Source organism: Balaenoptera borealis (genome assembly GCF_965194805.1).
Source record: "Balaenoptera borealis genome assembly, chromosome: 1".
Lineage (NCBI taxonomy): Eukaryota > Metazoa > Chordata > Mammalia > Artiodactyla > Balaenopteridae > Balaenoptera > Balaenoptera borealis.
This window is the reverse complement of record NC_138860.1, coordinates 140743773-140756520: the sequence shown is the minus strand read 5'-3', so window position 1 is coordinate 140756520 and position 12748 is coordinate 140743773. Positions and strand designations below refer to the sequence as shown.

Genomic DNA, 12748 nt, shown 5'->3' with positions numbered 1-12748 from the left:
AATTCAATAAAGACTCAGTCCCCTAAATTATAGAAATTTAAATTCTTGTAGCTTTTTTTTTTTTTGGCTGTGCCACAGCATGCGGAATCTTAGTTCCCCGACCAGGCATCAAACCCGTGCCCTCTGCAGTGGAGGCGTGGAGTCTTAACCAATGGACCGCCAGGGAAGTCCAATTCTTGTAGTTTTTTATTGACATCCAATAGAAGTATGTTTATGTTATTTCTAATTTAAATAATTTAAATTCTAAATCCTCAAGGATTATTAGAGGATATTTTGACCATAGTATCACTTGTCAGTATTTATTTTTAAATACGTTTTAAAGAAACTACCAAGGAGAAATAAAGTCTTGAATTAAATCCAATTTTTAAAGGTTAGTGCCCAAGCTACATAGTGACTCACATTAGTCAATAAATATTCAGCATTCTGTATGTTAAATTATCCAATATATGTCATATATATTTTTAATATATGACACATGCAAATATGGATGACCTATGTGGATCCTACATAAATATTTTGTTCCAAAAAATACAAAAGAATAAAGGCAAGAGTAAGTTTTCTTTTTTTCAGAACTACATTCAAGCTGTCCAAATTGACTTTTTAGAGCGAGAATGCCAAAATGGCTTAAAATAGGAAGTTTTCAAATGCAAAATAATGCATTATTTAATATACCAATTTTTGTCTCTGTTTTCCAATTTTTTATAATTCTCACACAATATGTTTCATTTTGTTCCATTTAGGAACACTAAGTGAGTTTTTTTCTGTATATAAAGCTCAGATTGAGAGAGAATTCTGGTAGAGAAAGAAAAGGGATTTTTTTCTTTATGGTTCACAAAATTGTGTCCTTCTGTCCTCACTAGTCTGCCAAAAGTGTTCTAATTGTACCACTAACACAACTGTCAAATCTAGTGACCTCTTAGACCACATTCCCTTTGGTTTCTCTACTACTTACTAATAACAATATTATTTTCTCAAACTTGACCTTCAGTTTGCTTCCACAATACTACTATACTCTCCAAGGATTATCTCCAACTTGAACCCATCTTTAAAGCCCTAATCCATCCTAGTCTTTAGCATTGTGGACCAATGTACAATATTCAGTCATCTCTTCTACTCTGACCCTCAGAAATTCTATCTACTCTAACAGACTCATCTTTTTCCATGAATAAAGTTCCCAAATCTACATATTACTCCCAGATCTCTCTCCAGTTCCCTTCTTCCATTGCCTACCTGCCATTTCTCCTTTTGATATCCTATAGCCTCTTCAAACTCAATTTATCAAATAACAAATTCATCAATACCTTACAGCCTCTGCTGCTTCTCCCTTTTACCTTTTCACACTCTCCTCCTTATTTCTTTATATACATTAATGGCACTACCATGCTTCCAGTCATAAAAGCTTAGAACCCAGGAGGCATCTTTGGCTTTGCAATTAACTTTGTGTACCACCTCTCCTCTACCATGACTTGCATATCTCATTTAGCTGTGCCCTCACAAGAATGTGTACCCCAATTAGAAGAGCATAAGCCTACAAAGCAAAATCCAAATCTCTTCCAGGTGTTCAAGGATTTCTATAATCTGACCCCAAAATACTTCTTTAACGATTTCCTGCCCAACACAAACCCTCAGATCTAATCAAAATTATTCACTTTGAAACATCCCCTGTATACTTTCCTAATGCCATTCCATTTTCCTAGAATGTCTCTCCACACCTTTCTGCTTGGCTAGATGCTATTTATACTTCAAGGTAGCACAGATGATCTCACTTATTCCACAAATATCCTAGTAAATGGAGGTCCTTCCTCTGAAACCTTGCAGCATTACTGTCTGGACCCCTTCAATTGGCACTTTACAAGTAAAGACAAGACAGAAAAATAAATCTGGCAAATCATAACACTAAAAATAGTGAAAAATAGTAATAAAAACCCCAAGAGCACCAAAGATAGTCAATCTACTTGATTTTAGTGAATTCCTACAGAATTTCTATACCAAGAGTTTACTCTGAACTAGTGTGAATTTTACTGGGAGCAAGTATATACATTTCTCACGTAGGAGTTACCTACTGTAGTATAATCTATTTAAATGCTGTCATCCGAGAATCAGCATGTTTTCACGCTTGTATCTTTTCTTCCTAACAACTCATGGAAATCAATTAACTCATTCATTAATCAAAAATGTATTCATTAATCAGTATTTGAGTATCTACTATTTACCTCCTTATAAAACCTATTCCAAATATGTATTGTTACATATTCCACATTCTGTTATAGAATAATCAAATGTCCTTTTGTTCTTCTCCCATAACTAACAACCACAAACACTGCACTTACGCATGTATTACAAAGTGATCAAATGTTGGCCCTTTTATCAAAGTCCAAAGTGTTCTCATGGCAAATCAAATAGGGCAAAATTACTCAATTGGTGTGAAATGAGCAGTTCAAGGTCATGAAAATAGGATTAACAATCTCCCTAATAAGCCTTTATAAAATGAGGTTTCAATGACATTTCAGAAAATATAAAATCAGAGATTCCATCTCAAACATAAAAACTGTTTGCTTCAATGTTTGCTTCAATCACGTCCACCATTCATTCTCCCTCTACTCAGACAATAATTTTTTAAATCTTTTTTATCCCTTGAAACCCTTTAAAGTACACTCAAGTTTACTACTAAAAATAAAGACAATGTGCAAATACTTTTTTAAAACTCACACTAAAAATGCTTAAATTTCTGTTTTTTTTCAGATACAAATTTGAACACTACGGTATGTCAGCTCTGTCATCTATAAAATAGGGATAATCGTATTGGCTCTGTGCAAGCTGCTGTGCAGAGTTAATGAGATAATGGCTACATATAAACCAAAAGGAGTCTTATAGGACTTCCCTGGTGGTCCAGTGGTTAAGACTCCATGCTTCCACTGCAGGGGGTGCATGTTCAATCCCTGGTTAGGGCAATGAGATCCTGCAGGCCAAGCAGCCAAAAAAAAAAAAAAAAAACCTCACACTAAAGTTGCTTACATTTCTGTTTCATTCAGATATAATTTTGAACCCTATGGAATGTCAGCTCTGTCATCTATAAAACAGGGATAATCGTATTGGCTCTGTGCAGGCTGCTGTGGAGAGTTAAAGAGATAACGGCTACATATAAACTAAAAGGAGTCCTTGTGTCAACTTTACTTTCTTTTTTAAACATTATTCACTGGGAAAATGTACACATATAGATTGCATCATGCCTACTAACATGTATTACCAGAAATCACTGCTTACCTTGAAACATGCCTCAGAAGGTAGAGAGAATTCAAACTGAGCTAGAAGAGTATTATTGTGATCCAATACAACAATTCAGTCAGCAAATATTTATGGAAATTTATGTAAAATTTTATGATAGCTGTGTGTCAGCTGATATCTGCTGAGTATATCTCCTTCCATCATTCTAAAATTATTTCTACCTAAGCTAGATTTTCTAGATAAGTGAAAGGTTTTTTTAAAAAATTATAAATTCCTAAAAAATATTAGCTGCCTGAGACTAAAATTTTTTAACAGTACTAAGTAGAATAAGCAACCTATACGATTTGGTATTCAGGTCTCACTGGACATTGAAGGCCCAAGTAAAAATACAAAGAAGGCCACTAGTGACTTTGATAACCTTCCTTTTTAAAATCATTCTTAGCCAATTACACCCCAAAAGCCCAGTATCCTTAAGCTTTCAAACCAATCTCTCTCAAGTTGTGTAACGATTGGGTAAATGTAATCTAATAAAGCCAATGATAATAATAATGACTAACTTCTATCAAGCATATAATATGTGCAGGTACTTTCCTATACCTTAATCCAGGAAGATACTAAAGGCTCTCAGTATAATGAGTACCAAGAAAGAAAAAAATATATAGGAGATAAGAACTCCATTGCAAAAGAAATGCAAACAGAATTTCTAGGAAAATGGTGAATAGGCTCTAAGATGACAACTGTATAGTAAGCCTAGTGAGCCTAGAAAACTTCCCCTGCCATACTAACTTATAATTTAGTTGCAAAGGGACCAAGGAAGGTGCAAGCGAGGAAATAATTGATAATATGATATATTTTACTGTATTGCAAGAAGCTTTACAGAGCTGACAAGTATAGTTTTTTTTTCTGGATTTATGCAAGTAAATGTATTTTTTTAAGGAGGAGATATCAGAGTTAAATCTTGAAAAAGAATCAAGAAATAGCAGCATGAACATGCTATTTAGAAACAAAGAGTAAAATACCAAAAGAAGGATCAAAAAGAGTTACTAGTGAGTGACAATAAAGATTAGACATCAGTGTAGGGAAAAGTTGGTAGGAATAAGATGAAGGACCTCTGTTTTTAATTTTAAGCCTTATGGAACTATGTGAACTTTAAGTATATTCATATAATTTGTTTAAAAAATATAAATTTGTAAATAAATAACAAAGGTAAGTAGGAAAATGAAAGAAAAGACCCCTCATAGTCCCCAATTCCATTTTCCCTGTCTCTGAAATAATCCAAGCAAAGGCAAGACAGATAAACACAAGTTAGGAATGTTCTAGATGAGATTCCTGTACTAGATAAGAGAGAGAGTTGATAACCTCTAAATTGTTCAATACAAACCTTGGATCACTTCTTTATTCCATGTCCTTTTAAGTAGTTATATACATAATTTATAGGAGAATACTTATATTACCTGTTTCGTTTGAAAAAGCAGTATATATTTTCTTCAGCCTATCTTCCAGGAATTTTACTCACACTATGTGCCAATCACGTGCAATGCTTTGCGCTCTGTACCCTCACAAGAGAAGACAGGTATTATCATCTCACATTTTATTAATAAAACTGAGTGCCAATAAATTGGTAACTTAAAACAAGTTACTTAAACAATAAACAGTGGAGTCAGAAGTCACACCCATATCTGCATGACTCTAAATTCCATTCACACCACTGTACAATGTCTTATTTCTTAACTCACTGAGTAAGTATTTACTGTGTGCTCTCCATGTGCTTGTACACTATTCTATATGCTGGAGATAAAGTGGTAAACAAAACAGACAAGTCCCTGCCCTTTACAGTAATTACATTCTAATGAGAAAGAGAAAAAATGATCATATAACTACACATTACAGTGCCAGATAATGATAAATACAAGGAAGGGTAAAAAGCTAGAGTAGGAAAGCAGCAGATCTTTTTAGTTAGGGTGACGAGAATGTCCTGTAAGCAGATATATGTCTGATAAAGGAATCAAGTCATGTGACTATCTGGGGGAAAACATAATAGGCAAAGAGAAGAAAAAACATCAAAAAATCTTAGGCAGAATTTTGTTTGTTCAAGGATGAACAAAAAGGCCACTGAGGCTAAAATGAGCAAGACAGAGATCAGTAAGATATGACGTTAGAGAAAGGCAGGAGCCAGATCATATAGTCTTATAGACTACTATAAAAAAATTCATTCTTGTTCTGCTTATAATAGAAGCCACTGAAGGGCTTTTGGCAGAGGAATAAATGATCTGATTTATCTCTTTTAAAAATCTCTCTGACTACAACGCTGAGAATTGACTGAGGCAGGGGTAGAAATAAGATCAAATTTTAAAAGGTACACAAAATTCGAGATCAGCGGCTGTCCAATATTAGCCTCTAGTCCCATCTGACTACTGACCATTTGAAATGTGGCTCATCTGAACTGAGATGTGCTTTAAGTGTAAAATACGCACCAGACTTTGAAGATTTTTAGTAGGAGTGGAAGAAAAGTAAAAGAATTTTTTACATTTATTACATGTTAAAATACTATTTTAGATATATTGGGTTAAATAACATACGATTAAAATTAATTTCACTTGTTTCTATTTTTTTTTAATGTAGCAACTATAAAATTTTACATTACAAATGTGGTTCCCATTATATTTCTATTTGACAGTGCTGATCTGGATGGTAACTTGACTAGAATTTTAAAGGTGGAGGAGGTACAAAGTATTGGATTTGGGATTCATTTTGAAGCAGAGCCTACAAAACTTCGCAGAGGAGTAAATGTGAGGAATAACAAAAGGAGAGAAATCATTTTGATTCCAAAACTTTTGGCCTCAGGAACTGGGTAAACGGTGGTGAAATACATTAAGATGGGGAAGTCTAGGTAGAAACTTAGGTCTGAGCGGCCCTGTTGGGTATCCCAATAGACATGTCAAGCCATGGTCTCAGCATTCACAAATAAAGGGAGCCTCATTCATAAAGAGTATATCTAAATGGTACACCTGGAGTTATGCAGGTTCAGCCTAAAAGCCTATCCAATAACCTTGTGTCAAGTATTCTCTGAGTAATGTAGAATCACCAAATATTGTTGATTGTTAGAACATAGTGCAGGCACATACATATGATCCATGTGTAATGCTAGATTCTGCTAATAAGAACACATGAGGAAATACAGTAACTAGGAGTTCAAATGTTTTAACCTAACAACCCACAATTCAAACGCTAGTTCCAACACAGTAAAGTATAACCTCTTTATCCCTCAGTTTACTCACTTCTAAAATGAAGGTAATACCTACCTCAAGCTATGAGCATTAAATAAGATAATGTATGTAAGGTAACTAACATTATACCTCTTGCACAGCTTAATAGCTTAATAAGCTTAACACATTACAGCTATTAATAAAATCATGAAGTAAGAAATGGAATAAGTAACAAAGCTACAAAAGATTTTTGAAGAGTTTCATTCTCTATTAATATTAGAATATATAGTATCTTATTTCAGAATTCTCCAAAATTAAAATGTGCTACCTGTAAGTAGTGTTTGGAACATAGACATCCCTTGCAGGAAACTCCAAAATTTCTCTGGTAGGTCTAACTCTACTGTCAGGGTAAAGCTTCACTTGAAGCAGCTCTGGTGTTAGGCAATAATGGGGATTTTCAGGTGCAGGAGAAATGTCTATCTTCAGCTGAGCTGCATATAAAAATACATTATAAAAACAATGTAAACATAATAAATAACAACTTCACACTAAAAGTATTTTTGGAAGGATTTAGATCCTATTTTTGCAAGAAGTCTGGGAAGAAACCAAAATTGCTATCATCTCAGACCTCTAAATTATTTCGTCTTATCAAGTCTCAAACTTACAAATTACTAATACAGACATAAAATAATAAATGCTTACTGAATGAATGAATGGAAAGGAAGAAGGGGGCAAAAAAGAAGAAAAAAACCAGAGGGATCTAGTATAGAAACAAGCCAACATTTTGAAGATTAAATGATTTACTTTAAATTTGGTAGATTTCAAAATAGTTTTACTCTGGAATGGTTTGTTCTGATCATAATATGAATCTATTTCTGAATATCTACCATTACATGTATTTTTTTCCCTCTAGAAAATAATTTTAAGCCACAATATTATTCATCATTCTCATTTCCGTACTCAAATTATCAAAGGTACTGAATCCTGCATCCAAACTGTTAGACTACATGAGAGCAGAATAATGAAATGAAGAAGGCTGACAGGTATTGAGCACAGAAACACATATGGGCTAGATAAGTGAAAAAAGGAAAAGATAATTATAAAAAATGCAATTATTAATGATGATAATAGTTGTCATCACGTTTACACAAAATTTTTAAATACCTGTAATAGGTCTTAGTCGCCGTAAAACAGAAGATGGTCTTCTCATATCAGCAAGGAATTTGTACAGATCTTCATCACTTAAGCGATCTCCTTCCTGATTTTAAAAATAGAGGAAAAAGTATTAGATTTAAAAAATATAGTACATTGAAAATAAGTTTACATTGCCTGTTAATAATCCTGCCCTTCTTCCTTCAATTCAGTCTGAATGAAAAGTAAAATTAAATTAATATAATTATGATTAAAAATAAATATGCTAACCTATTTTATTCCTTCTTGCTTTCAAGTTATATTAAGACCTATAATATTGCTATCTATTTTTAAATTTTATAGATTTATTTACAGCCCATTATCTATGTTTATAAGGGGTTACAGGGCACTCTAAAATATAGAAAAAACGATGCAAGTTAGAGGGAGATAAAGAGAAGAAAACAAGAATATAGACAGAAAACAGACATATATATGTATGTATGTGTGTGTGTGTGTGTGTGTGTATATATATATATATATATATATATATATATATATGACACTCATAAATTTGTTACACTTGAGTTTTCATTTGTCTTTTCAACTTTATGTCATCAAATTTCTTAAATGCAAAATAGAGAGCACTGGCTACATTTGAAAAAGAAAAGAAAGAAGTAACAACAAAAAACTACTCTTAAAAAAAACAAGACAACTATCCTGATAACAAGACCAGAAAGAAAACTCTAAAAAGACCTCAATCAATGGGGGAAAAGAGACAAAAAACCGAACCATGTCCAATTAACAAAGAATTCTCAATTTAATGTAATATTTTTTCTTACAGTTAAAATAGGTAGAGATTGATTTTATTCTTTTATTCAAAAGTCAGTCTTTACATTTTATTAATCCAAACCTCCTGCATTTGACATCTTATTATTTTTAATGCGTAATTCATATACTGTCTTTTTATCCTATTTGGTAATAAACATATTTAAGCCTCCTTTATTATTGTGAGCTCACCTTGAGCCAGATCTCATTTGTTCACAATTGTATTCTAAACAGGATACAGAACTGATCTTCTTTTATGTCATTATTTTAAAAAGTGATTTTTATTTTCTAAGTGGTTGGAGATTTTTGTCAATACTTTTATAAATGGTTTTTAGTTTTACTGAGTTATAGTTAGAGAATCTGACTTCAAGAAGATTTTTTTCAGTGACCTAATATACAATTAACTATTGTAAATGTTCCATCAGTTGCTAAAAGAGTATATTCTCTCCTTTTGAGTACAGAAATGAATACAGATTTTCAAATGGTCCTTATTTAGAATACATTCAGATTATCTCAAGATTCAATTATTTCTGTCTCCTTCACTTGTTAAATTGATTATATTAATGGTCTCCATTCTTTACTCCCTGTCTGTTACCATGCCTTTTGTTGGGTGGGACACAATTCTTTCCCCTAGGCTTGGCCAGGAGACTTGTTCTAATCAGTAAGCAAACATGATACAGAGACTTGAAAAGCATTTGCATAAGTAAGCTTGCCCCCTCTCTGGAACTTCTGTCACTGCTATAACAACATGGCCAAGCTGGCCTGCTAGAGGATAAGAGTGGAAGCTGAGAGACATGGAAAAGGTCTGAATCATTTCAGTTTTCCCAGCAGAAGTCAGTCTAGATCAGTTGACCCCAGTCAATCTCCAAACATGTGAATAAGCCTAGCTGACACTCATCCCTCCACACTGCATGTACTGCTATGTACTCCTGAAGCAACAGATAACTTCTATACATGTCAACAAATAGAACAAATGTCTTTAAGACTAATGTATGGATTTAATCTTTGTTTTTAAATCTCTATGTATTTCCAATAATTTTGGCCTGACACATTTCAAATCTGTACATAAACACTCCTGATTACTATATCCCAATCGTGGACAGTAATCTCTCATTAAAAAAAAAAAAAAAAACCTGGGGACTTCCCTGGTGGTCCAGTGGTTAAGAATCCGCCTTCCAATGCAGGGGACAAGGGTTCGATCCCTAGTTGGGGAACTGGGATCCCACATGCCATGGGGCAACTAGGTCCGTATGCCGCAACTACTGAGCCTGCACGTTCTAGAGCTCGCGTGCCACAACTAGAGAGAAGTCCGCACTGCACCAAAGAACCTGTGCATCACAACAAAAGATTCCACATGCTGCAACGAAGATCCTGCATGCCACAACTAAGACCCGGCACAGCCAAACAAACAAACAAGTAAATAAATAACCTGCCTTCTGTATCTCATTTAGGAGAAATTGTACCTTGAATTCTACTTTATTAAAATTGTAATCTCTGCTTTTTACTTAATATGCACTTGCCTGATGCATAATATCCTAGCTATTTAAAAATACTTATAAAAATCAAATATGTTAATAGTTAAAAAATTATAGAACTGTACAAAAGTCAAGTGTAAATACTTTCCATTGCTCCATATTTCCAGCAATCATCTTTTTTTAAGTTTTCACAATCACTTTGTTCCAGTTTCCAGTTACCAGTCTCCAACAGTGTTCAGTACATGATGAATGCTCACAAAATATTTGTTGAATAAACAGGTGGGTGGGTGGATGGATGACTTATTGATTTAAGTTTATAATACTAGTTCAATAATAAAACAGGCTGAAGAAAAAAAAAAAAAAAAAAGAGCTGTGGAAATAGTGGCAGAAGTGATATACCAGCTGAAGACAGAGAGAGAGAGAGAAATGTTACAGCTACAAGGTTGTGTCACTGTAACAAGTAAATCTACTGCCCTGTTTCCATAGCCAAATGTGGCCTATCACCTCATCCAAGTAACACTGTGGCCTTTTCTAGATTCTTTCTTGCACTATTATCCATAATAAAAAGACCCTTACCACTTCAGACCCTTCTCACCTGCTTTATTTTCCATTTGAGTCTCTCAGAGCAGCTGCCTGTAAGTGCTACTGATATATAACTGTAGCATTATACTAGACAGCTAGCTGTCAAATCATAACACATCTTGCCCTAAACACCTTGCCCTCTCAAGTTATAAGGTGTCACTAGGCCAGGATTTTCTCCTCTTATTTAGAATAACACCACAGAAGGAGGAATTTTGAGGCAATACTTAGCATTTTCCTTTAATCTGCTCCAAAATACATGCATAGTACCCTTCTCCAGTTTATCACACTAATACAAATTTTCTTCCATCCTTAAAATGTTCTGGTCCTCTGGTTACTTTAGACAGACTTTCAAAATTTTCTGATCCTGATTCAGAGTATAAAATTCATTCTACAACAAAATCCAGTAGCACATACACCATGTATGCACATATAGACAGGTATGCACGCACACAAAAATTGGAGGGAAAAAAGCCTACTGAAGCAATATTTAACTTCACTAAGTGCAATGCACTATTATTTTTCTATTCTACTGGTTTGTTTGTTTTTTTTAAGCTGGGTGTTATCTACTAAATTTCCATTACCATTATTGGATCATGACCAGCACTTGAAAACTACTGATTTGACTCAAGTACAGGAAATATACTTGCAAAGAACAAAGTATCTTTGATCAAGAACTTTTTGGACCTGTAAACTCACCTATAAAAATAATTTTAGCACAAAAATGCACTACTAGAGCCTGAAATTTCTATTCCATATACCATGGATGTGGTATGTTAGGTCAAAAACAACTTGAGTGGGGAAGACAGATGTAACCACACACCTACTCTAAGAAAATCCATAAAATATCAATGCTTAAGAAAAGTTAAAATATTAAAATTAAGAAACAGGATACAGATGTGGATGATTGATTTGGAAGCATTACTAATCAATGCCAACATTTAAATAAATATAATGATGAAAAAAGTTATAATATTATTTTGTCTTATATTTTTTATTTTTATTCTTAATTTTTTTAACTTGTTAAAATCACAATCAATTACTACATGTACATGTACTACATGGAAAATTATGATTTTTCTGAAATCACAAGAAATTTAAGTACGAATAGCCCCCTAGCATTCCTCCATGACAGAACAATACCTGCTTAAAAAAATTTGTCACTGTGAGAGTAGCAGGTCGAAAGCTGGTCAAGTTACAAGAATCATCTCCACTTGTTGTCCTTTCAAGTGATCTTCTGCCAACCAGACTAGAATTCCTCCTCTCTGACCAAGACCCCTTTCGTTCTACCAAGGAAAAAAAGTAAGATATTCATTTCCATAATATTTAAAATGTGTTTTAAAGCAGTCTTCCAAACACAGGAAAATATCCACTAAGGTTGAAAATTATCCCCTCAGCAATACTGACTACAGTAGAAGAATTTCACTTCTGGGGAGATCTGTAAGGAAGCATTAAACCTAAATCTTCAGGTTCTCTTTAAAAACTTCTCCAGTGTAAAATAAGTCTCTACCACACAAAGATTATACATATAACCCAATATAAGCTATGAAGAACAGCTACAGAGGAACTATGTATTTACTAGGAAATATGCACACAATGCAAATTTTGGTCACCATATAATGGTCCCTCAGTCTTAGCACTTGAGTTTGAAAAAGAATTTAAGATAACTTGCATTCAAAGTCTTTGCAAGATAACCCTATAATTCAAAACCAACAGAGCAACTATGTTGTAGAAAACAAACAAAACTATAAACAAGCTAGACCTAATAGGCATCTATAGAATACGCCACTAAGCAAAAGCAGAATACACATTCTTCTCAAGCACACACAGGAAATTCTCCAAGACAAACTATATAATAAGCCATAGAACAAAATACAATAAATTCAAAGGGATTCAAATCATATAAAATATGTTTTCCAAGAACAATGGAATTAAGCTATAAATCAATAAAAGAAGAAAATTTGAGAAATTCATAAGCATGTGGAAGTTAAACAGCACACTTCTGAATAACCAATGGACAAAAGAGGAAATAAAATGGGAAATTTAAAAACATTTAAGATATAGGAAAATGAAAATGCAAAATCCCCAAACATATGATGTATCACTAAAGAAGTTCTCAGAGGGAAATTTATAGCTGTGAATGTTTATATTACAAAAAAAGAAAGATCTCAAATCAGTAACTTAAGCTTACATCTTAAGAAACCAGAAAAAGAAGAGAAAACTAAACCCAAAGCAAGCATTAGAAAGGATACCAAGGGAATGTAAATTGATACAGCCACTACGGAGAACAGTATAGAGGTTCCTTAA

The 12748-nt window shown here is 33.6% G+C and overlaps 1 protein-coding gene across 7 annotated transcripts in view; it reads right to left on the bottom strand.

Moving 5' to 3' along the window:
• The window catches only part of DOCK7 (dedicator of cytokinesis 7), a 184726-nt gene that overhangs the window by 118284 nt on the left and 53694 nt on the right, over positions 1-12748 (bottom strand). For all 7 annotated transcript variants that reach the window (XM_082356245.1, XM_082356247.1, XM_082356246.1 and 4 more), the window contains 3 exons: positions 11585-11727; positions 7596-7689; positions 6760-6922 (listed from right to left, as the gene is read on the bottom strand). In XM_082356245.1, coding sequence (XP_082212371.1) covers positions 6760-6922; positions 7596-7689; positions 11585-11727 — 400 coding nt within the window. The remainder of the gene's footprint in view (positions 1-6759; positions 6923-7595; positions 7690-11584; positions 11728-12748) is intronic.